Consider the following 27607-nt stretch of genomic DNA (forward strand, 5'->3'; position numbering starts at 1 on the left):
TGGCAGCTTGTCTTTGTCTGGTGGCTTTCTTAAAGCGGGCGAGAGATTTCGTGAGGCCATCGAGAATCAACGGTCGGGAAAATGAGTACCATCTCTTCCGGAACACGCACCCGGAAGATCCCAGTGAGGACGAGGAATTCACAGCGGAGTCAAGACTCTGAGTGACGAAATTCCGTGACTTAGATGCTCGCGACCTAAGAGTGAAACTGCGGTACCTTCTTTTCGGGAAACATCCGAGTTGCTTCGTTGAATCTTATAATTGCTATAAGATGCCACGACGCGATATTTATTGCCAACACGATCGAGCGAATTTTTATTCCAAGAGTTTCTTAATGGAACGACATTCTATGGTTCCGCGTGAAGGTATTATATTCGAAGAATACGTGACCTATTATTTTACGGATTATAGATTTTTTAAGTTTGACGATCGGGTGTGGTTCCTTTCCTCTTTAATACGAAAATACTCGACTTAAATTTGAAAATATTTTACCTTCGATACCGGATTAAATGATAAAACTATAATTTGAAGTTACGTTACACTTTAGGTAAATAATATCGAAGAAACTGTCTTTATTAACGAAACATCGTTATTACGCCTTTATACCCCAGGTGTACATTCGATTACCTCATTGGGAATTTAACCTTTTTGAGTGTCCAAAACTTTTATATGAATTATGAAATCACAATAACGTAGTTGCTGGATCTCGATGGAAGCTAAATAATAATTTCTTTTCCGTTCAATATTCTATTTACATCATATACGGCATATGGGAACCTGAACGTGACTACAAAGCCTGTTTGAAAATACAGCTAAATCCAAAGCGACGTGATCGGGTTTGAGGAAAAGCCGGCTGTCTAACGAATTACAGCCAGTCGAAACAGCAATCAGTTCCCGTGAGATCATGTAACATAGTTGCTGATTAATTAGGAAGATGTGCGCGTATTTTCAGACTATGCAAGATGAAAAGAAATTTGACAGGAGCGCGTCCACGTGTCTCTACAAGCGCAAAGCACGTGTGCTGACACGGGTAAATGTGATTAACCATTAATTGAAAGTAACTCGCATGTTTGACGAACGCCAACGACGACCAGAACTCAATGCATTTGCACGGTTAATTTGCTAAAGCTGATTCCGAGTTCGTTTAATTAATAGAATCCGTTTCGAACTGCGATTAGAGTTTCATAACTACGAGATTCATAACTACGAGATCACACTTTCGTGTGATGTACAATCACATATTCATCAGGATGGCGTTTTCGCGTTTACCTTTTGTCTATCAAAATATATTAAACGAATGAAAGGAAATATTATGATTTTTTAAGCGATGATTAGTTAAAGTCGTCATCAAAAATCCATTGCCTAAAAAGTCTTCAACTATAAATACAACCATACGTGCATATCTATCTTATCACTTGAAACATTCTATACACATCTGAGATTCACGCTTGTTCCTCGAAAAATCAGATACACGCACGGCTCGGTACAACAAAGGTTAGTTTGCTTTAACTCGAAATTTAAATCATCTTGATGGCGTCATCTTGTTTGGCCATGGCCTTATCGTCGATGTTGGGGTGGTCGCCATTACAACAGTGTTACATAAACGTTTTTACTGTCAGTCGTGCGCACCACTGACAAGTTGTTCTTTTCTCATTGTCAGTGCAAAATGAAACGCCGTAAAAGAGTAATGGACAACTGAGATTATTGTCTGAACAGAAAAATAGCCGTGTTTCTTTGTCTGTCATCCATTGCTTTCAATTATTGTTGTAAAAAAATATTCCTCTAATTTGTGACGTAAATGTTAACTGAGGCTACTGTTTTTCTTATGGAATTACGGGTATTCCGTTTATAGAATAATTTACTTAATTTTCTCTTTTTTTCAAATTACAGTTCACAGCTTACACCGGTCGACAGGATGTATGTTTTACACCAAGTTAATTAGATATTAATTTCAGTGTAAATACAGTAGATATATAGACGAGAGAAGAGCATGGTCATACTCGTCTTTTCGCATTTATGTAGAGAAGCGGTTATGTAACCGATGTTTTAGCTAGTCAAAAGTTAAATTTGTCAGTAATTATACATAGTTGTACCGCGAGTATGTTTATTCTGCTTTGATACCGTGCGATGTCGTACTGAAAACAGCTCTTGCTCACGACGATTACACATGATGATTAAATGTAAATTTAATGTTAGTATTGATCTTCCGTAGTAATACCAGTCATATTGATATCTGTTCAATGTCGTAATATAATTAATAATAAATCTTCTTCCGCTTGAACGAATCAATTTTTAGATCTTTTAAGTTTCATTCGTCAAAATACGTAGTCATTCGAATATTAACGCACTGCTGATTGATTGCGTTCCGTTTATATTTTATTTACAGATTTACTTGTTCATTTATCATTTTAATGATTCTTCTAATATTTTAGTTTCGTTTTAATGCTTCATTACAACTGAAATTTAACTATATACTTTCTGATACCTTCAACATAGACGTAACGAATAGAATTAAAGCGGTAATCAATTAACGTTTGTTAATTATTCTACGCTTTGTAAACATCCATCTTTCGTAACAACAAGTTCCTACAAACTTCGTATACAGCAGGTACATAAAATTTGTTTGCAAAGGCCAATAAATTTATATCGCTTGTTTAAATTATGCCATGCATCTCTATTCTTAAAGACAATTCCAACTTTCTTTAATCGTGAAAGTGTGTTTTACGAGATATTACACTCTACTTTCTAGCCAAAGTATGATAAAGTTTACCAATTATTCTAATCGCACCAGCAACCAGCTGTCTGACCTACTTATTACGCCTTCACCAGAAAGCAAAACGTTTGTAATAATATTAGGGTGAATAAGATATAGAACCATGAAAGATTCTTTCTACTATCTGCCATCATACTTGGAGAAAAATAGTAATTGTTGTACTTAATAACTTTGGTTCGTAATAAAAGCTTCCGGTCGTAAAAAGTCGTTTGTATTCTAGGATTAAACTATACCGTCGTGTATTTTCTCTAGTGACAAAAATCCGAATCGTTGGAAATCAAAATGAATTTCCCAATGCGACACGCTATAGCAAAAAGTTGCGATCGTATTTGAAAATCCGATTCCCAAAAGAACATTTGAAAAAATTCGAAACTGAAGTTTTCCCCCGGAAATGGGCGTCGTCGTTGAGCGCCGAGCCAGGGCGATTATTATCGGTTGACATTATACGAAAGCGAAGGGCGAAAGGAAAACGTGTCGACGAAGAATTCGCCGATATATCTCGACGTCGTTCTTCGACTTCCAGCAGCGAGAAAATATTCCATCGGCCCATTCTGGGCTTGGATCGAAAAAGGGCGGCAACCCTATCGCTGCAAGGGACCGTGGGGAAAAGGGGACGAGGAGGCGGGAAAGGAGGGATAAAAGGCCAGGAGATTAACGCATCGATTAGTTCGAACACGATGGAACACTCTTCGGCACTTTGGCGCCGCGTGTGCGCTCCGCACACGTTCTTTTTATTATTCGAAAAGCTCCTCCGCGTCCAGTCCTTCATCCAGCTAAAACGATGGGATAGAGCCAGCAGCCTTCGGTCCGCGCTTAGGCCGAATTTTTCCTATGTGCCATTGCGCACCTTGCAACTTGTCGGTTTGGAAACGCCTGCGATGAAAATCCCGACTATTTTAAACCTCTTACCCCCTTCCGATCGATCTTGATTCTGACTGAATGCTTCTGAACACGACGATTTCTTCCGTTGCGGAAGGGCTCGATAGGTGATATTGCAGGATATAGCAATATTATATATGATAAATGAAGTGAGATTATTTTATTTTGAATTCTTTATGTTCTTTTTTAAAGTCGGAAAGAATTAACGAGGAAAAGTTTCAAAGCGTTTTAAAAGTAATTATTTTTTTCCAAAGGGTATTATGAATAATCCATTAATGCCTTTATTAGCAAGATTGAAATAATACGTAAAAGAGAAAGATTAAAGCTCCGAAAGTGCAATAAAGCAATTGATTTCTATAATTGATGCTGTAGATATTTATACATATACAAAGTAGGGGAAAATCAATTATTCGTTAAATATTTCAAATTTTTACATGAAATATTTCACTTTTTAATTTGAAATATCTTATGAATTGCTGATTTTTTAATATTCTACCTTAATATCTTTTGATGTAGAATACATACGTGTAAAAAAGATATACAGTTCCATTTAAAAAAATTAACTGGACCTTCATATCTCTTCTACGTATCCTCCTGCAAAAAACTAATCATATCAAATTATGTCCCCTTTGAAACTATCCAATTTTTATCTCAAAGGTTTTCATTCAAATCATTATTCACGCAGTAATCGAAGCAGTCGCAGTTATATGCCCCATCCTGTATATATTCAAATATAATTTAAGTAAATATCGAATTTATCACACGATGAATGATACTATACAAATATTTTCTAATAGCAAAAGAGTAATTTTAATTTCACATTGAAAACCAACGGAATAAAACATTAATATTTCTAATTATCCATTATTTATCAATGAAAGTCATCACGAAAAATGTAGACATTTTGGAAAATAATGTGCATTTAGATTTCGCTAGGCAAAATAGCATTTCGAAGAGCGGATAAAAAGTCTTTTCGGAAATTTATTTCGGTGGATTGTTGCACGTGTTACAATAAAGTATTGCATATTGCATAGTCGGGTATAAGCATAATTCAAGGGAAACTATCAAATATACGATAAGCCTATAAATAACAGTTTATTGCAATGTCTAATATTGCTATAGGAATGCAAAAATCGAAATAGAATTTTGCTTTATACGCCCTGTTCTATGTTTAAAGCTATTCTGTCTGTCTGGGCTTTTATATCATGTAACGTGATCGAAATACTACTATTTTTAGATAAGAAAAACTTATTTTCACTTTTAAATATTTATATTATATACATATTAACATTTTTTCTTTGTTCTTCTTGATATAAATTTCATTCGTGTATTGCAAATTAACTGTGATAGCATCAATTATTGGATATATTTATTCACTGAAAATTCACTTGTTTTCTCTGTAAAAAGGACGGCCATTTAGCCAAATTTTGTAAGAATACTGATCCCTCGCCAATTTTATAGTGTTATGAAAGCAAAGCTATCTATGTTACGATCTTATCACGTGGAAGAGCAAAGTTTTGAATTTGTGCCTATTTATGTCTGAAGATAAGGACCCATCTCTGGAACCAACCAATAAGCCTATTATGCCACCACCTCCAGCCCTAGTCACTAAAAGGCCATTGTCTAGTGTTACTTCCACTAACGATTAAACGATAGATCTACGGAAAAGAAACACAAATGTATAGCTCCTATCAAAGTGAAAAAAGTTACCACAAAAATCAGAAAATTTCAAACATCCAAATTCTCAATTCAAGAATTATCTATTCAGTTGCAACCTGCTAAAAAATCAATTTTAGCAAACACATCCACTAAATTTTGACGGTATCATTGAATGTTTACATTAATTTTTACATTTTTATATTACATTAAAGTTTTGTATAATGCACCAAGATTCACTAAAGATATCCCTGCTATTATCGTCACGCTTTCTGACATAAAGAACCTATTTACTGAGCGCAGGTTAAAAAATCGCATTGTCAGAATCATCAAGAAATTGGCAAATTCCGATCTGGACGATGGTTCTTCCAGTACCGATTCGTGTTCCATAGATGTTCCAGGAACACAACCTAGTAACTTCAACTATATCTTCATTCATATAAACAATAAATAGTATTCAATGAAGGACACTTGAAATTCGGATTCGAGTTCTTGATGTTGACATCCTAATCTACGTAGAATCTTGGTTCTCTCAAATGGATAGGATTAATTTTCCTGGTTTTCCAATAATCAGAAAAGACAGAATCCATTCCGGGGATGGTGGGATCTTAATAGCAGTATATAAAAATTTCGCTTTTTCCGAAATAAATAACGTAAAAACACCCGATCAATCTGTCGATATTTGCGGTATTCTCATCTTGACCGTGAAGATTCCTTTAGATTTGATAATTTGTTGCAAAACCCCAGGAATCACTCTTTCTCAAGATCATTGGAATACTACTGTTCAAAATGTTAATAAAAACAATAACTGTATACTTGTGAGCGATTTTAATGCATACAATAAAAATTAGAATTGTCAATATTCTGATAGAAATGGACTTAGGCTCGAAAATAGTGCTGAATTTAACAATTTATTCATATAGAACGATAACTCAAACACTCATATAGATATTCATCGTTCTATTAAATCTAATCTTGACCTAATTTTTTTTTATCGTTAGCTCTTCGGTCAAAATAGAAGTTAGAATATATGACGAAACCTGGAGTTCTAATCACTTTTCAATTTATATAAATGGTAATGTTCATAAATATGTATATGACCTGTATTTTCGAGCTATCGCGGGGAAACGCAGTCGCGAAAAAACGCGTCAACGGGAGTCGTAAATTCCCGTTACGATTGTAATAATCGACACCACGAATAGATCGATCCCTTGATTTCCGTTAAAATAATAGGGGTGGTTGTTGTAGTATAACACTGCGATTAACAGGGTTATAAAAATGTATATTTCCAACACTTATTACACCAATGAGTTACACCGTTACGTATGATATAAAGGGCGTAGACGAGAGTTATAGATGAAGGTGACTGAACAGACTTTGACTGACCGAACGATTAGACTTTGACTGTATGAAGTAGATTTTGACTGACCGAAGAAGAGTTTGACTGTATGAAGTAGACTTTGACTGACCGAAGAAGACTCTTTGCTCTCATGCAATTACGGAGGAAAGCTCGGTGTGGGTGTGTTTTTTGAGAGAAGAAAACGGATTCATTGCTCACACTTTTCGTTAGTAAAGTGAGGGCAACGATCTGCGATGTCCATTGGTTAGTCGATATTAACGAGTGATGAGAGGGGACGGAACATCCTACCAATGTTGCTAGTCGATGTCTTTGTTTAAGGGAAAACCCGGATTTTCCGTTACGCATCTCCGCTTTTTGCGCGAGGCTACTACCCGCTTTTTCCGTAATTCTTAAGAGCGCGTAATAAACCCAAGGACCTTTCTAAAAACCAGCCGAAAACACTTGTAAGATTCGAAAGTCTTTTCGGGCAAACAGATTGACTAACCCTTAGAGTGCTGAATACTCGCAGCCTATGCGGTCCGTACGGATGGCGCGCGGCTAGTGTCACGACCGGCATACTTCAAATCCGATGGACCGATGATGGAGATAGAGATGTGGCGACCTTGGCGACAATGTATATCGCCAAAGTGCCTAATGAGTCATCTGTATCCTAACGGTCCTTCCACCGAATGTCCTAGAAGTATGACAACGGTCACGTACGCCTACAGGGTAGTGGGGATATTAAGGGATGACAAACAAAGAAGAAACAGATGTTACCGAAAGTCAAATTGTAAGAGCTTCAGTCTTGGAAAGTCACGGCTGGAGCTCAGAACAAAATCGCAGTCAGTGTAAATTCAGAAATAAATTCTCTCGTTTTTTTTTGTTATCTTAATTTTTTCTTTTCGTTCGAGCCTCCTGCTTTTTATTTTACGTGACACTAGCACTGACGATCGCTGTGGACGGAATACTTTTTCGCTAGACTGAACTCTATTGATCGACTATTGAAAGCGCAAATCGTAATAAGTTATAGTAATTCTTTTGCACGAGATTAAATGATTCAAGAGCGTTATTTTTTAGTATTAATTATTTATTATAAACATTGAAATTTACAATAAACTAGAATTTGGGTAATAAACTAGAAAACTAAATTTAGTAAATATAATACAAGTTAATAATTCAGTTGTGTGTGCAAAATTTCAAAACAATTATCGATACATAATCTGACATCGCATTTTCTGCATTCTCTTATTTTTCACACAAACAACACATTTTCTTCTTGGTCATTAGATGCGATTGTCCGCGAAACAGGTAGACAATTGTTATAACGAGGCATTATTGGCATTTGTTTACTGCCGTTACTAAGGAATGCATTTATATTTATCTCACACAAACGTAATAGTATTAATTCTGATTAGGTGTTCGGAAAAATTGACAAACGCATACATGCGTCCTTAGTCCATGCCGGGCACTTACAGAAAACGCATATATGTGTCTGTGGCGACACTCGACCTCGGAAATTTCCAACGGTTTCGCGGCACGAGGCGCTTTATCTTAAAAGCGCTATGCCGACGAGCCTTAGGTGTCATCGATATCCCTACGGCTCCTTCGCCGAACTTTCGGGAGACCGCACACGTGGTAGTCGTCGCGGACTTCTAAACAAACGCGCGCGATATCGATGGCTAACAAAGAAAGGAATCAGCGTGGCTTTTGAATCAAAGAGATTCACTCTGCCCCGAGCTGCGAAGTGCGAAGGATTACGTGATACGAGCGTTCTACTTCCTATAACCTGCGTTAAGCACTGATCGTTACCAAGCGCACTAGCTGTTAATTGTTAATTGTTACTTGTGTTAATTGTGTTTGTTGTCTGTTGTTATTGGACGTCAGTTGTTATGTTAATAAACGTTTTTTGTTGAAACATCTGAGCTTTCCTTCTACACCTATCACGACATACCACTTCATGTCCTTAGTCCACACCGATAGCTTTCGTTAGACGCGTATATGCGCCCATAGCACTCTAAGGGTTAAACCATATATGCGAACAATGCATTTAGGAGTTCAAGTTTATGGTGAGTCCTTGGGCCTATTGAGGGTTCGAAAGATGGCACGTAGATCGTTGGCTGTCAAGTTGCGCGGGATGGAGTGCAGATGTCTTGCGCGACGTAACATGACCAATGATCCTCTAATTTTGACTTGGTTAAATTTGATGAAGAACTCGAAAATTCTTATTCGCGACTTCCTTTTATCGAATACAATCAATTAACCGAATAACAAAAATATAATACTTTCATATATAATACTATATATACATATATAATACTTGCATATTTTAGTTGAAACAGTTAAATGTTGTATTCCTATTAAACAACATGTTTTTTATCTTAGAAAACGCAATCCAGTTCTGTAGTGGGACGCAGAGTGTGACAAAATAAAAAATGAGAGCATATGTTAAACTAAGAGATTTGATAAATTAGAAAAAAGCGTGTATTTATCTCTATTTATCAAAACTTTTAGAAAGAGAAAAGGAGAGTGCACCAAGCTTTTTGCCGAAAGCATTAATCTTTAAATGGATCCTAAGTAGGTTTGGAACATGTACAAGATCTTTAAAAATAGTTGGATTAAAATAACTACTCAATACTAGCTTGATAATTTGCAAAACAATACTGATGATCTTATTCTTTACTTTAAATTTGTGTTTATTAAGAAAGACACAAGAGTCATTGAAAAAGCCATCAGAGTAATAAAAAAAAGTTTTTGATTTGAGCCTACATCTCGTTCCTAGCAACTTGCATTTACTTCAATAAAAAGAAATTGCACCTGGCTTCACTGCGATCGAAATTGATAATCTATCTATTAAATTCAACGAAACTGTTTGTTTCTTGGACATTATTTCTGACTACAAAATATCTTTCATTGCTCAAGTTTATCGTGCAATTAAAAAATGCTCCAACTGTCTTAATATAAAAGAACTCTTGCTGGGGTTTTGATTCTGTCATGTCATGAAAGTTTCGTTTGTTCTGTTTCTGATTATGAGAGCTGCCTATACTTCCCAAAACAATAGTACTGTGTGAAAAGCTTGAAAGATTTCACTACTCAGTGATTAGAGTAGCTCTCGACTACCGTAGAAACTCTCTATGGATGTTAGCAGAATTGAAACTTCCTCTTTTAAAGGAGCCTGCTAAGTTTTTGTGTAATTGTTTTCTTGCAAAAATTCTATCAAATGGAAACTTTCTTTGTCTTAATGCAATTAAATAATATTTCAACATAATCAAAAATAAAGCTTTTAACAATGGAATTCATCAAATCAATGCATTTCATTCTTTATGGATTTCTGTAACAAGATTGATTCGCAGAGTCACTTCAATATTTACTGTTACGATTTCAAAACGTTGATTACCTCAATTTTATTTGTCTATGAATTTGATCTTGAACTTAAAAAAATTTAAGACCCCAGTCTGAGTATGGAACGATTGGTGAGAAATTTCTCCCCTTACTTTATATTCATTGATGGCAATAAAATTTCATGTTCTAATCATGTCGGTTCTGCTTGCTCCTGCCCTGTTCTAAATATTTATTCAATAAAGAGTTCGGGTCTCAGTGTTTACAGCTCTAAATAATGCTGTTGATGTTGCTTTAAATAACATTAATCATAACTGTCTTATCTTTTCTTGGTTTCTCTTAGTGCTCTACAAAGTTTACAACCTACCAAAATATCAAAATATCAAAATTAACATCTATATTCTAAATACAAATAAGAAATACAATTAATTTGTTCATGACAATTTGAATAATTATTTCATTAAATTCTTCTGGGTTCCGTCACACTTGGGGATCTGGGGTAATCAGGTTGATGGTTTAACTAAAGGTGCTACCGTCCCAGCTCTATAGACATTCCAAGAATTCTTTTTACTGAATTCTTCTACTGGAATTATTCAAGAAAAGAGCTTTTTTGCATACAGCTAATATAATCAAAAAACAAGGGATGTATAAAGGTAAATTTTACTTTCAATATTTCTTCAGCAATAATCGAACACCATGGAATGGACATAAGAAATTGTCTCGCCAAGTTATTGTAACTGTAAATAGAGGTAAAGCAAATCACTGTCAGCTATCCGCTTGTCTCGCTCACGTCGGTATTATTAACAACTCCAAATACAGATGTAATCTTGAAAATGGAATTCTCAACCATGTGTTATGGTAATGTAATCTATATAATGTTCAAAGAGTTAAATTAATATACAATTTTCTTAAGATAAATTTCCAACTGCCGTTAAACGTTGCAACATGAGTAGCTACTCCAAACGTCACAGCGTGTCTTCACATTTTGACTTTCATAAATAATTGTAATTTGCGTTTTTAGAAGAAACCAAAAAGAAATAAATGTAAAGAAGAAAGTCGATAAACTTCATTTATCAAAGATCGATCTTTGTTTTCCAGTTGTATCGTTATGTAATGTTTTGTAATTTCGCAAAATGTACAATAATAATACATCTGTATCTGTGATTTTTGGTAAAAAGAAAAGGAATTTTCATTCATAATCGTTTCTACTAATCGATATATAATCTTAGCAATCGCTTCTGCTAGCATTCTGAAATATGTATTTGCAATATTCTAATAATGTATAGTAGTATTTCTGTGGTGGAAATTTCGACATTCCTTCGTGAAACGTACTCACCCATTGCGTTATTTTCGCTCCGAAAATACTTCATATTCCTCAGTAAAAATCGTTATTATTGATCAATCGTCCATATTTGCGTCGTAACGATCTGTACCGACGATGAAAGGATCCGACGTCGACGCCGCGTTTCGTCGAACAACAAATTCCATTACCATCGAACGTTTGGCCCGAAACAAGAAAAATACAGCGCGTTCCTTTCGCGCCCTTTCATTTCGTTCTCTACAATCTATCCGGTCCAGCATTTTTGACGGCATATACAAAATCGAAAATTTATTTTTATTTAATCGTTTGCCCGGCCGATCGAACACTTATCGTTCGATGTTTTCGACAGAAAAACGTCGACTGGGTTGAGTTTGGAACCAGTGTTCATTCCCGCCCCCGTATACCGTCGGTACAATCTGTTTCGTCGAGGCGAAACATGATTCAATGTATACCAGCGAAAATCGCGAAATAATAATTCGACGTGAATTCGAGCGCAAAGAAACGTTTCGATTTGTGCGCTGCTGACCAATCGTTCGCGAATAACGTTTCCCGACCCGTTTTAATACAACGCCACGGTTTTATTCGTATCGGAATAATTTTTGTTTCGTCTTTTGCTTCGAAGTGACTTTGGGGACTATAGACAATCGTTACACGTGCATATCCTTTCTTTCAGATTTCATTTTTCTATTTGAAATAAATTTTTTTAATGGTTTAAGGGAATAGATACTTTGGAATAGTAAATCTAGACTAATTAGGAAATTGAGATACATTTAGTAGATTATACAGCTATTTTAAATAACATATATTAATGTGTAATATATTCCATTCAATACATAACTATAGTAATACGTAATTTGTATCACATGAACTTATTAATAACTAAATATGCTTGATACTAGAAATAGCTGTTATTCTGGATTTTTGTTTGAAGAAGATGCGCATCGTATCACAGTCGATGTAAAACGTTTTTAAAATATTCTCTTATCTCGAAAATTATTTTTGGAAATATCGTTCATAGTAACTCTGTCATTAAGAATTGTGCAATAAAAATATTCTTTTATAATGTAAAGTAGCTTATTGTCTGTTGTATTATATTTTATATATAAAATAAATTGTTTGGCTTCAAAGTTATCCTTCGCTATTCTGTTATTTCTAAACGCACGAAATTATTTATAACGCCCTAATTCAAATTAAATGCGCGTCACAGAATTCAAAGCAAAATTAGTATAATGCTAAAAGCATTAGTTTGTATCGTTGACAATTCGTATCACGACAAATCGTTCATAATGCTCTTGACTCGTGTTTGCAATATTGTGCAGCATACTTAAAGATTATAGTAAAACGGGAATTAAATTGATCGCGCAAATTGGCAACTTTTATACCAGAACCATTTACGTTCAGCGATACGCGAAAGAAAATATTGCAACTTACGACGCTTTTAAAATGATTACGCCAACGGATAGAAACAAAAAGAGGAGCACGCAAAATAACAGCGTACCGAAGGAAGTGTACGAACTCTGACTGTGGCAATTTATGAGTTTAAAACGAAAATGTCAGGAAATAAAAAGGGTCAAAGCCACGCGAGGCGAGGCTATCTAACAGATACAAATACTTGAGTACCCTCTTTTACGACAATCCCAACATTCTTTTTCTTTCTGGTTTTGATATTGATGAAATTACATTTTTGTTCTAAAGGTAATGCCATAATACTTCGTGTTGGGAGCAAGGGTTCCGTTTTTATCGCAAAAAAATGAACATTTACATGAATAAAAATAAAATGGGTCGAGTATTAGAAGAATGTTGTTGTAGAAAAGCTACATAAAAATTCTTACGTATACCCATGTCAAACTAAAAAATTCAAATCATTAAATTATTCCGCGCCATTTCATATTCGTTTCTAGGTTATACTTTTTAATAACCCGGTACCAAATATTTTCCGCCAACTCTTCTTTGAAAACCGACAAAAAGCTGTCCAAAAATACCTTTAGAGGTCTATCTCGGATAAAAATGTGTCAGATAAGTATGAATTACTAAAATTTAATTAATGTTGCAAATTTATCCGTCTTAATGAAAGAAATATTTAATATTAACTTAATTTTATGAGTACGCTATAGTCAATCAATTATTTAGCCCTTTAATGTTAAAGCGAAATTTCTATTCCTAGTTAAACTTCCTAAAATAAACCAACCAGCTCAAATACCTGCTAAATACAAGATCTATAAATCTCGTCTAAAGAATCTTCCTGAGTCCACTTGAAATCTTCTTAATCGGCCAATTTCTTGCACGAGATCGATCCATGTTCTCCGACAGATGATCCACGCGAATGCAAATTAAATGTAAATTTCAGTCGATCGACTATTCTCGCGTTTTCTACTTTTTTCCAATTGGAACACGTAACTATTCACGAACGTTCTTGCATGAAATAATATAATACTTAAGAAATTATCATCGATAAGTTCCCAGCCATAAATTCTTGAAAATCGTCCTAAGCATGATTAGAAAATAACGGGATCTAGTCTCTCGATAATACATCATTCGTCAAACTCTCTAACGAGAACATCGAAAGTGTTCTTTCTCAGATGATTACGTGCATCCAATTAGAAAGTGTCTGCTCTCATGATTGCGCCACGTTTCCTTCGTTGTCCTATCTAGCTCTCCCTTGCCCCTAGAATCTCACGATTCGAACTACATAAGCTCTACTTACCCTCGCAGCCATAGTGTTGGCTTTGGTTTGGGGTTTGGTCGCGCCAAGCCGCGTGTTTGCGGTTTTGCTGTCGGTGCTTCGGAGTAGTCCTCCGCTATATACGTGTGTACACTACTGTACACTCACGGACCATACTCTGTGTCCTGGCGACAGGTTTGAGCAAAGCCCGCGGAACGATCGATATAACGATAGATAGATATCCTGATGCTAACTCATTGGTTCAACTTTACGAAGAAAAACACGAATCAGAGCTTGAATACTGGGTTCTTTCATTGTAACGTAATCCGAATAGGAGCAATTGATAGGGGAATTAGTTTAGTAGGATAAGATTTAAAGCTTTAGAGAGAGCACTATCCAAGATCTGGATTCTATTGTTTGCGGGACAATCCGATGTCCTTTGACTATTCGTTGAAATATTTGAAAAGAGCCGAAAAATGAAAGTAAAGCGTTTTAAAGATATTTCGAAATCATTACAAAGAAGAATTTTTCACGAAAACGAAGTATTTCTATGGTCTAATAAATCTTTGTAATCCAATTAAATTTAAATAAAATATTTCTATTTGTAACGCGTCAAACAGAAAAATATATTTTCCACTAGTTTAGTTCGAACAACACTCATTTCCATCACTGACTGTAGCAGTCAGTCCGTTCGACTTTCACGCAGGGTAACATCTTAATAATACAACCTGCCACCCCTTCAGTTCATTACCCATTCCTGTAGAAAGGCAGAAGGAAATCGTGGATAACGAACCTCTTGGAAGTTGACGGCGACGATGCCGGTCTGTCTGCCAAGGATCAATTGAAAAATCATTCAGGCTAGTTAATTGGGGAATAATCTGAATAGAACTTAATACAGGCGGAAGAAGAATCGTCTCGCGATGAAAAATTCTGAGGAGTCGCTCGTTTTACTACAGATAAAACGCTGGGATAAATAAATAACAAAATAGTAGTGAAGTTTATGCTAGGTATCGCTCATGGTACATTGCGTTAAAAAATATTTTCTTTTCTTTTTGCGGGGGGGGGGGGATTGCAAGACTATTGCATGTTTATGAATAGTACTTGAAGAATTTTATCGTTCACTAAAAATGGTTTAGAACGGGTGCAATATCGGTGAAATGAAAATTTTTTCTATAGCTCGTTACTACTATCTTTAAAATTTGGATATATTTTTAACATCCCATTATCGCTGTATAAACAGCGACAATAGAATAAAATCACTTTTCTCTTACACTTTTACAAATTATTTCGCACAATAAATTCCACATGAATTATTTCAATATTCCAAGAATTTTATTTGTTATTCTTTTTTTATCATTACGCGTTCCATTATTCATTTTAATATAAATTCCTTACAAAATTCGTTTTTTAACCAAAATATATCCACTGAAATTAGTTTTCAGTTATTAACACCTAAAATTCCTTCCATGCTCTTTTAGCAAGTTTTACGTATTATTGAAATAGAAAAAATTAAAAGGTGCGAAACACCCGAACAATGAAAGCCGCGAGTAATATTTTATAAAATGTAATGTATGTTATATCAGAAGAGATATCTACGAGTCGTCAATTTCTATGTCTCCAGCTTGTCATAGACAATTTTCTTTCATAATCGTAAAATGAAGGAGCGGACGGAAAGATCATCCTGAGTCAGGATCGAAATATACATTTTCTTATCAGGCATCTCTTCCTCGTCCTATTTCCGTAGAAAGGTCGATCGTTCCGGCCAATCTACCCACGTTACGAGGTCCAGCATCGCATGTAGGCCGTGACCAGTATCGCAAAATAATATCATTAAATCGAGAGATCCCCGGTTAGATGAAGCCTTGATACGCGTCGTGAGCAACTTCGATAACGATCTTGTACAAGCAACCCGAAATTTTTGTCTTCGTAATGTCATGTATCGATTTTTCCCTCAGATAAATATTTAAGGAGTTCTAGTTTGCTTGACTTCCAGTTGATATGTGGTTCTCCTAATTGCATAAATCTTTATATCCATCCATAACGCGAAAATAAAATTCATGTTGTTCTCGGAACTTGTTTCTTGGAAATTTTTACGCCAAAGTTATTAACGTAGGGAAATATTTGCGTAAATATCTTTTAAACCTTTGATTATAACATTTCTGAGGAATTTGTAAATCGAGATTAACGAATTTTGTTGTTGAAAATATTCACAATCATTCCATCTAACGTAGGACCGAAACACGTGATGCATAGATGAATAAGCATAGATGTAACTAATTAGTATAATTAACCATAGCCAATTAGAAAAAAAATAGAAAGAAGGAAAGAAGCAAAACATTTTCAAATTACGTTCATACGAATGTCTTACACCACAAAAGCCAATAAATATAAGGGGAAATTCCTCCGCAATCGACTCTTCTCACTGTCTCTGTATTGAAGGCGCAGCGGAACAGCGATCGAAGAATTTTAATACCTTTTTTTTTTCGTTGTACTTTTCTTGTACGATGTAGATATATTCTACTGACAGATGCCTTTTTAGTTATGATTTTCACCAGAGACCCATCCGCGGAAACGAATAAACGGCCACAGATTCACATAATGCGAATATTTCTACAGCGAATCCTAAGGATTATTGACGCCATTTGTGATGTCGAACTAGCTCGATCGAACCATAAAAGAAATTGAGCTGTTCTTGCATCCAGCTTATATTTCTCGAGGCGCGCTAACTTATTCGCGCCGTTGCTGGTTCGTATAATATTCGATGTTCCATTTATGTAAAATTTGTCATCAAGAGCAAAAGGGTCAAATATTAAATTTTTTAACAATACGTCTTTTGAAAAGCGAAACATCATACTAGAAATAAGAAAAATATATACCAGGAATTATATTCCATCATGCGGTTATAGCACTAAACGACGATTCAAGGATTTATAAAATGATCCAGGTTAAGGAAAAAAACTAGGGGACTGCGAATCATGAAAATAGCAACCTGTTCCCTATTCACCATATAACTATATAACATGTCGAAAATTCCATGTCGATGTAATTGTAAAATCGATCTAACGACGAATAAACTTACAAATGTGACCACGATATCGGATCATGTCGGCAACGATGTCGAGGCGAACCCGGATGCGACGAGTGGCGAGCCGGATGATCGTAAGGTAATCGCTTGGTCTCGCTTCGAGGGTGCGAGCTGACCGGTTTAAGTGCGTGTATAGCGATGTCACTTCCCGCGATGATTTTCCATGAAACGTCGAAGGCCAATCAGATAACATTGTACGAAAGAACCACCGCTAGGATTCTTTTGGTGTCTCTTCGCCATAGAGTCTCACCATCATATTTCAAATTGGTTTGGAAAATGAAGTGTTTTATAAGGGAACAACAAAAGTTTTGTAACCAAATTTGATTCCTTTTCCTTCGATGTAATTGCGTTACGCTACTTAATGAATGATAAACCGACTGAACATTGGAGTGGAAAGATTCATTCAGGTTAGAGGATACGATTTGGTCGATCTAAGCGGGTGTTTAGCGGTGTCGATCCCTAGGCGACCTTTCCACAGAATACTAAGGGCCGCTAGGGGTCGCTATACGACTCGTAAGAAGGGTTGCCCGCTAGAAGCAACTTGTATAACGAGGTATAGAATCACTTCACGCCCTCTGATCGTTGACAAACCGTCGCCGTCTTTATAGTGCTATTAGGTGTTCTCGGGATCCTATCAAAAGGATTAAGTGTAATCACCCTTAAAGGAGGGCATAAATTCTATTGTTCGTAGATTTCTCTTTAGATTATTTTCACGAGTCTAATGTAGTTTTACGAGTCTAAAAGAGTCGAATTTAGATAAACGTCTCTCATATTTTTAAGCGTGGACGATATAATTAAAGTTGACTATTGGAGGAAAAAGATTATCGATATAGGTACATTCGTTGATTTAATTCTATACCTTTGAGTAATTTACATTTGCTTTTTCTATCCATGTGGATTAATTATAGAACGAAGGTAACCTCTTTGTTTTTAATATCATGTTTTCTATACTTAACAAAGGTTGTTGGTTTACGATCTGACGAACTTTAATTAAAATGCACAAAGTTTGACTTTTCTTGCTCATTAGTGACTGGAAATGAGGATATTTTCATAACCGCATCTTCGAGACCAACAAATACACGGAGAACACGAAGAAACGTCACGAGTTCTGGAATTGACGAACTACTTTCAACTAATTAATCTCGAGATAAGGTATTGTAATCAAATATTCCATGAAATAAATTCCATCTTACAATATACTAGTTTTCGTGAATTTTTCAATTTTCCAAATTGCAATTCCATAAGCCAGAAGAAGTATTAGCGATTTACCTCGTTTCAGTAATCGATTTCCACGTATCCTGCTTCTTCGCTCTGAACGTGCACGTAAAATTAAAGTTTCGAAGATTCGCGTAGTACTAAAGAAAAGTCACCGCGTCCTAAACGCATCGAAGGATCCTATCGAACGGATTCCGAATTTAAGATTCGAGAAACGGCAAGAAGACGACGACACGACGACCCTTACGCGACGTACGAGTTGGCGATAGTCCAGAAGATGCCAATTCAATCTTCCTCCTTACTGCGGATGGAAAATTTCAGGTGGCCGACGAACTTCGTCGTCCGTTTCCTTTTCTATGCCCCCTTCTAGCCACTGCAGTCCTTTGAGTATGTTTCTTCCTTCTTTTCAACAACTCGTTTCTAAGCATCTGCCTTGGCATTTCTTAACAATCATACTCGCGAATAACACTGGTGTCGAGTGCAGCTATATACTTCCTTTTTCAATTTATTCAGCTCTTGGTAGTTAATTATATCCTTCGAATCGTATAAAAAGTTGCCGGGCAGTCGAATCTTTGTTGAATTGTACGATGTAAGAGATCTTTACGAGTATCGAGTTGAGATTTATGCATTACCTAATAGCATAATATTATACTTAAAATATAAAGTTTAATTTTTACAATGTGTTAATTTAACGCCAAGATGAAATTAAATTTCTTATAAGCTCTCGAATTTTTGGGGAACAACATTTAATACGCAGCATCGCGTCATTAAAATATTCCTTGTCCTTGATATAATTAATTCAAGATAGCAAACACTTCTCGATATATACGATAACCGATATCTCTAACGAAACTCGTTGTCTAAATATCATTTTTCATTGCGTAAAAATTCGTAAACATTCGGACTAAAAACGCCCGCTGGGAAAGCAATTAATTTATTCACGTGCAGGATATGAGTGCACCGAATGAGAAAATTATTCAAGAACACCTTCTTCCTACCACCAGGATACGCGCGTATATCTTGGCTCGTTCACGAAGCTTCTCAGCGTTTCACGTAGAGCGCGCTTCGATTTTAACGAGCTCCTTCATTGATGAATCGCGTTCATCAAAGCTCCGCACGATTTCAGCTCGATCTCGTGATCTAACGACGCCACGTAATCAGCGTCGAGCTAACGGAGAACTTCCGAGGCGCCTGCTGCCACTTACTTAGCATACATCGCGACGCTCGTCGCGTCCGACGGGCTAACGCGTTTCTCATCTCAAAACACGCGGATCTTCCTTGCTACGATTGCGAACGTGCCGCCGCCCTCCAGAAATTTCGCCCTGCACATTTGTTAGACGTCGCACGTTTATTGGCTCGTGCTTTGTAGGAAATATTCCAAGTAGAAGGAAATTTCGCGAAGTAAGTTCTAAGGCGCGTTATGGCAAATTTGTACAAATGAATACGTTTATTTACCTTGTACGGCCCCAAGTCCTTGACACTGCAGGCTAATTTTACGGTACGTCCTGCTGGCACTGTGATATTTCCTATTTCATCAATGAACTCAGGATCCGGTACGCTGGTAACTGAAACAACTGTAACTGAAACAAAATAAAACGACTGTTAACATAATGTTGATACAGCCTTGAATATTTAATTAAAAGAAGCTTTCTGTTTTAGATAAAATTGTCAGCCGCGAATCTATTAATTCGTACATCTAACAAGACAATTTCAAACTCGGCCTATGATCGCAGAAGGGAGAAACTTCTTTCTTTTCGACGGAGGTCCGCGAATGACTAGTATTTCCTACGAAGGTTGGATTGCACAGAAAGAGGAGAGATCGATCGATCGGAGAAGAGAGGCAATGTCTACGTGGATGTGTGGATGCGCTTTGAGTTATAGGAGGCCGCCGCTCGGACTGACAGTCTAGTTATTGAATACAAAATGCAATTTTTCAAGTCTGCCGCGCGGTACATCTACTCACAGCCAGTCTTGAAAAGTAACAGACCGTTCTTCTCGCGAGGAACTGATCGAATCCTCGCCAGGATTTCCAGATACACCCGTCTCGTCCAACCGGTACCAGCGATCCATCCTGAAATTCGCGATCGCGTCTTCTTCGTTGAATAGCATTATTTCATGGAGTACATTCTATGGGAGAAAGAACGAACAAGAATACGAACTGATGCTACGTGGTCGAAACGAGTTTCGATGTTGAAGGATAATGACGTTATTCAAGGTATGGAATGGTTTCAAATTCGAAAGGAGAAGAAGAAGAAATGTTTCCTCCATTTATTTCTAATAGAGTAGTTAAAAGGAAATTTTTAAAGAAAGAGATTAGAATAAACATTAATGGTAAGTTGCTGTGCGAAGGACCTTTCTGAAAAGTATAAAATGATTGTGGGGAATTTTAAAACAATGGAAACAGTGACGTAAGATTTATTTAAAAATTCATTCTGAAATCCGACCTGGTTTTTATGCATTGAAATTTAACATGTGGTAAATTTCAAAATATCTTAGTCAATAAATGCTGTATGAAGTCAATAAAAATCAATAAATCCTCTCAAAGAAACACCAAGATTCGCTTAGAATTTCTTGTGAATTCCTACAGAAGATACTCGATAAACAAGAAGACCGATTTGCGAGATACACTTACCGATTCTTTAACATCTAAGCGCGCCGTTCAAACGTTATTACGATTTACATGCTGAAATACAAAATATCGATGTATAAAAGGGGTGACGGAGACGTAGATACGAGTAGTTGGGCAAGAGGCAGATGGAACTAGCATAAATGAGAAAGATCGTTACCTCTGAAGAGACTCGCCATTCCAAAGAATTTCCTACAGTGAGAGAACACTAGTTTCGAGAGTTCGAACGCGATTCTTCTAACGATCTGTACAGTTGCATCTGTATTCCTCTACCCTTCGCGCTTGCCTTAAACTCTGCCCCAATCCTCAGAAGCAAATCCTCTTGCTGTGTCAAGACATCGAACGAAGATTTACGTTTCGAAGACACTCCTATGCACGTCTCATTTCTCTAACTTTGTGTCCCCTTTTTTGATACATCGAACGTTAACGTCTAAACGAGTTAACGATACGGATTTTTCAAGTTAGGTTTGAGTTTGAGTAGCGGTGAGATATATATATATAGCTATATAATTGTGACTTTTATAACTTAGGTTTAACTCAAACTATATAAAGTTCTTAATCGTATACTGTAGGCAGTCGTATCAATAAATTGGCATCCACGCTAAATTAAAAGTTAAAAAAGATTGGATAACGGTAAAACATTTGAGTACAACGGTATTATACAAATTACAAAATAGAAAATACTGAAAATAGCACAATTAAATCATTCCATACAACTCACCGACGAACCAAGGACCACGATCTCACAGAATTCTTCCAACGCTCTGCTGTAAGAATCCGTTCCCTGTCCGGAGCACAAAGCGTTACGATGCTTGTTTACAACGGCGTCCATAAAAATAAATGCAGAACAGCGTGGTCGTCCACGCGGAGAAGCCACGTTCCGGGTTCTCGTGTAGCCTAGATTTACATGCGCGTATACACGAGCAAATAAATGGAACGGAAAGAAAATGGAGAAACACGAGGGGAGGGAAAGGTGAGTTCTAAAGGTAACTCCAAGTGACTGCCGCTTGCCAACCGTGCAGGACTTGCGCTACTAGGAAATTCTCTTTGGGCCACTGCCATCGACTTCGCTATGTACCGGGGCAAAGGAGCCATCGCTCGTGCACCTCTGCACGCGTGTACCTTCGTCTGAGACTGTATTTTCAACTTCCCTACCTTCGACGTAGCATGTACTTCTCGCGGCCAGGCTCATCCTGATCTTCACAGTTCATAACGACTGCAAACTTCGAAGAAATCAAAGATTCATGTCGAACGGAGGTTAAATGGCTGCTCCAGCAGAACAGGCTTCATTAAGAATAGAAATTTTCTTAAATTTTTATGGAATAAGAGCGTAGTTTTACGTTGGTAAGTATTCTTCGTTCGTTGCTAACAAGATAATGTTGTTCTCGTTTAACAATAGCAGAATGTGTCTGGTACGTTTTATTTTTATATATTTCCAATTTTCGCGTAGAATTATTATTGACAAACAGAAATCAATAAACAAACATTATCAAAGGAATGAAGCGTGGTCATATAGCTACGAAACTTCAAGTACTTTTTACGCGCTTCTAATTAAATCTACTTGCAGTACGCATTATTATATACTAATAATTAAAGAGTGAGAGAAATCTTCGCTTTCATTATTTACCGTTAAACTATTTGTTATGATCCAATAGAAAATTGATAAAGCGAACGGTTCTAACTATTGAAGAAACTTATGATTCTATCTTCGCTCTTTTACGTGAAATATAAATTATGGCACTTATTAATTTATCTTTAGAATGACTTAACCACGTGACGATAAAAAATGATTAACTCGTAGAATTTTACCTTCGAGTACATTCGATTGAATTTCGATAATAACTAGATACACCTTCTCCGGCTACGAACCAAGCAGTCTCTTTTCACGCGATTCCATCAACAACCAATAATTGACCTACCAATTAGATGTCAATCAGCAAATTTCTGGAAATACCTAAAAAACGAAAAGAAGAAGAAGCAAAACGAAGAAGTCGAGGGCAAATAGAAGATTACGAGCGCGATCATTACAGTTTGGAAAAAAAGATAAAGAATAAAAAGAGAAGGAAAGTGTGATTCAAGCAAGAATCTCGTCATACTTAGCAGAGAAAGCCTTAGGGGAGATCGTGAAGTATTAATTACGGGTGAAAGTAGTCCGACACGAGCCGTAGCTTCTATCACGGGATAATTAAAATACGATGCCTGAGTATCGGCTGTCGTTCGAATTAACGAGCGCCAAGAGAGCGGTCAAAGCGACCGAAAGAAGGGTGCTCAGCGAAAGAAGTGGCTCCTTCGAGACCACGATCCGTCAGAAATCGTAAAGAGCTTCGAAGATCCGAAACGTGACGCGTTTCGCGCCAATAGCCAACGCCTTCCGTTAATTGGAGCAGCCTTGAGCGGACGAAAGTGAAAAATATACAAGATCGAGAAACATGATAGCTTTCACGACCAATATACAAACATTTACATACACGTAAATGTGTACGTATGTCTGTGATATTTTAAGCATGTCGACTTCCACGAAACGTGCTTAGCTGATTAAGGTTTGAGAGATTCCTTCATTACATGGCTCGAGTGGTTTTATAAATTTTAATTAATACATATGCGAAGCGATCGCACGTATCGCGAGAGAAAAATCGCTCTCGAACTAGCTATCTGACTTCTAGAAGATTATTAATTACGTAACGCAGCGGAAAACCACTTCTGTCGTCGATCGTGGATGGAACTGGTGATTAGAGAATGCTTCTCGAGAGTAGCAAAATTGGGGAACGTCTTCAGCCTGTGTTTCTTTCGTTCAGATGTTATTTTAAGAGAGTTATTATTGCTGGAGGCCGATGGCACGATTTAATTGTTATATGTGGATTAGAGGTGAAGTGGAAAGGAATATTAAATCACCATACAAATATAAGTAATAGTGTACATTGAACACCGCTTGTAAAATTTTTTAATTTTCATATCTTGAGCAATGTTTTGAATTTTAATATACTTACAACAAATTAAGTTTACTTTTAAACTCTACCTCTTTTGCGTTCGAAATTTATGACAAATTATAAATAAGAGAGAATGTCAGAATTGTGGCAAAGCTTTCCTAATTTGAGTGACCGGTCTTTAGCTTCGCTACATCTGGCTGTTTCGAAATTAAATTGTTTCGTTTGAATATAAAAATTCTTTGCTTAAATTTCAAAATCATTTATTGATCATTAAAATGGTGTGTAAGGTTAAATATATAGGATCATAATATAAGATAGATAAGGTATAATATGATGATGAAAATTACCAATGGTATACTGACATATCCTTATTGACCAGAGTGCATTTACATCATTGCTCCCTTTATTCCCTTTATTAATTTTATTCTATCGTTATTTATATATGTCCGGTTCACATTATGATTAAGGTTAGGGGCGTGAAGCGAATCTTCGTTTGGATTAGACATTGTTGTTATGCAATAGAGAAGATATTTACTAGTCCAAATATGATTATTACAGAATTTGACAAATAACCGTGGTAATTAGATACTCGAGATGCTAATGACAATGATCTTAGGTTCAATAACGAATCCACGGTCAACGGGATAACCAAATGCGCTTTCTTCCAAAGTCCAAGTTGTACTCAACTTGCTTGTCTACGGTACAAGTATTACTGAACTAACTCTTTGTTAAAACATAGAATATTCACCGAGTGTAAAGACGCTATGTATCTCGCTAATGCAACCTCACGAGAGAATGACTTTCCCGATCTGTCACGATGATGTTGCAGAAGAGAACTATGATGGGGTGTGTCTAAGGACACGAGATTATCAGATTCGTCGAGGAAAATCTTCGTTGGGAAAGTGGGGAAAATGGACGTTCCTGTTAATTGGTTAATTTCTATGTTGGTGGTTGAAGAAGAATGCTAACCGCCCTTGAGAGAAAGTTGCTAGCGGGAAGCTTCGTTCGTGAGAAAAGCAGATTTCCCGTATCTTCCCGTAGTAGGTGGTAAATTTAGGGACTGTTAGGGTAAAGACTGTTAGTCCGTTTGAAGGACCTTAGTTCACTAAATCCTAAAATTTATAGCGGGTCCTCATGCTAGCTGAACATGTACTGTGGAGATGCATCGACATCTGGTAATCATCTTGCCCGAAGAATGGGGTCTGTGTGTGGCGAGCCACAGGACAGAAACCGTAGGAATGTTTACTGTCGCGTGCCACCACTATCTTTTTTTAAGGAGAGCTATAGAATTACCTATCCCTATGTTAAGTAAAAACGTTCATCCCGTGACCGTGGCTACGTTCAGCGACTTGTCGCCTGGAACCCATGCTCACTATCACATATCTCGGATAATTATGATCGAGTTAAATTATAGAGATTAAACTATTGGGGGTTTTCCGAAGAATTCCAAAGGGAAGGTCCCGGTGTCCTTTCATCTCCGACATATATATATATACGCTATTCCAGATTTTAAAATAGACAGTTAAGTGCTGCAAAACAAGACTGCAGAAAATTCATATTAAAAACGTTTTAACCCTTTGAGTGCTGACTACTCGCGGCCTATGTCGTCCGTACGGACAGCGCGCGTTTAGCGCTGACGATCGCTGTGGACGGAATACTTTTTCGTTAGACTGAACTCTGTTGATTGATTATTCAAAGCACAAATCGTAATAAGTTATAGTAATTCTTTTGCACGAGATTAAATAATTCATTATTTTAATTATTCATTATTTTTAATTCGTTATTTTTTAGTTATTTTTAATTATTTATTATAAACATGGAAATTTACAGTTAACTAGAATTTGGGTAATAAACTAGAAAACAATAAACTAGAAAACTAAATTTAGTAAATATAACACAAGTTAATAATTTAGTTGTGTGTGAAAAATTCAGTGCTCGAGAAAACTAAAAAAACCAGATGTAGAGTTTTCTTACAAGTGGTGACCACTTCAACAATAACGAGGCACTATTGGCATTTGTTTACTGCCGTAAGGAATGCATTTATATTTATTTCACACAAATATAATAGTATCACTTCTGCGTAGGTGTTCGGAAAAATTGAAAAACCCATACATGCGTCCTTAGCCCATGCCGGGCACTTACAGAAAGCGCATATATATGTCCTTAGTCCACACCGTTAGCTTTCGCCAGACACCTATATGCGCCCACAGCACTCAAAGGGTTAATTGAAAAAAGAAAACTTTCGCGTGTGGGATATTCTTAATATTAGATATTTTAAGAAGATGAAAAATCACCGTTGGGAATTACGTAGATCGTTTTATCTCTATATTTAGTAAGTACATTATCCTAAATAGAATATTCCGCATGAAATTTTCCACGCACAGAGCGCGTTCTCAAATTGTTTATGCAATTCATAAAACGCCTTCAATGACGTGCGCGCGAATTATTAAATAGTGTGCAGGAGCACAATGTACCGTGCGTTACAAGTAGCAGAAAGAAAGATTTTTATTTCTCGCGGCGTCGCATTCGAGGCTTTTCCAAACGGGATCTGTTGATAGAAGGAATTGTGCAAATATTGTAACAAATGCATGCTGTAACAAATAGCTATATTCTCGTGCGTATCCAGTGTGATATAAAACCAATAGCGCGGCTTGAAACAATTTTTGCATTCCCGACCTGACGAAAGAAAGAATGAGGATCTGTGAAGCCAGCTCGTATATACTCGGTGTGTTTTTCTAATAACTTTTATACGCTTCGACGATTAATATCTATATGTATATTGGTATGTGATTGATCATTTTTGGCCGATTACTTATTGCAAAACGAATATGATACTTTTTATGTAACTCTTTAGTTGATGCAATCGTTGATGCATTCCATGACTACATTATCATATTAACCAATTGTAATATGAATTTATCAGCTTTCGCTAAATTTGAGCTTTATTTAGGAAGAGGTGGAAAGACGGTGTACCAAAAGTTTTTGCTTTGACATTACTGCAAGAAATCGTTGACTTGCCACGTCTGGTTCTATTTAACTTGGATTTATCGCTTACAGGAGGAATAATGTGTGTCTTTAAAAATAATTATACCTCACGCAGTTAGTTATAATAGAACGAAGAAACAATTATTTAAAGTCTACTTAATTCACACTATAATAATAAGCATTCTTCTTTAATAAATCATATACGTTAAATTCACTTCATTCTTATATGAAAATCTTACTATTTCAATATGTGTAATCATATATCTTACAAATCATATTACAAAATAAAATTAAGCTCAAATTACCATGACATCGCTACGACGAACGAGTTATCACATTTAACAATTAAATCCTGCCAAGTTTCCAAAATGCAGATTTAAAGGTAAATTCCTACAAAGGCTGTATCGTATTACCTTTGAAACGTTGCTACCGATCCAAAGGAATGTAGTTGTTTTAATTAAGAACTTCTTCGCTACACGACTTCCGACGCTACACTTCTCCGACTTCTCCGAACAGGTCGTTGTCAATGAGTTATTATCACGGCGTTAAAGAGCTTTCTTGCGTTTTGACAAGCGTTTGTCAAGCGTGTAAAGAAGGCAGTAAATCTGAAAAGCTGCTCTCACGTTGTGAATACGTCTGACGGTGTGTTCTAACGCATGGAACGGCTGCAACGAAAGTCTATACCGAGTACCGACGACATGCACGACGCGGCGCGGTGCTTTGAACAGAGAGAAGCGTGAAGGAGTAGCAGAAGCAACAGTTTATGTCAATTTTCCGCTTGAAGGAGAGCGGGGCTCGCGACGAG

The 27607-nt window shown here is 36.6% G+C and overlaps 1 protein-coding gene and 1 long non-coding RNA gene across 5 annotated transcripts in view; both read right to left on the minus strand.

The window, feature by feature from the left end:
• The window catches only part of LOC126918365 (lachesin-like), a 259037-nt gene that overhangs the window by 168634 nt on the left and 62796 nt on the right, over positions 1-27607 (minus strand). For all 4 annotated transcript variants that reach the window (XM_050726199.1, XM_050726198.1, XM_050726200.1 and 1 more), the window contains exon 2: positions 19720-19844. In XM_050726199.1, the coding sequence (XP_050582156.1) occupies positions 19720-19844 (125 nt within the window). The remainder of the gene's footprint in view (positions 1-19719; positions 19845-27607) is intronic.
• Positions 20253-27517, minus strand: LOC126918428 (uncharacterized). The gene is made up of 4 exons (XR_007711329.1): positions 27216-27517; positions 21051-22844; positions 20897-20947; positions 20253-20391 (listed from the first exon to the last, which is right to left on the minus strand). It is a non-coding gene; the product is annotated as an uncharacterized LOC126918428 (long non-coding RNA).

This window comes from Bombus affinis, chromosome 7, assembly GCF_024516045.1.
Source record: "Bombus affinis isolate iyBomAffi1 chromosome 7, iyBomAffi1.2, whole genome shotgun sequence".
In the NCBI taxonomy this organism is placed as follows: Eukaryota; Metazoa; Arthropoda; class Insecta; order Hymenoptera; family Apidae; genus Bombus; species Bombus affinis.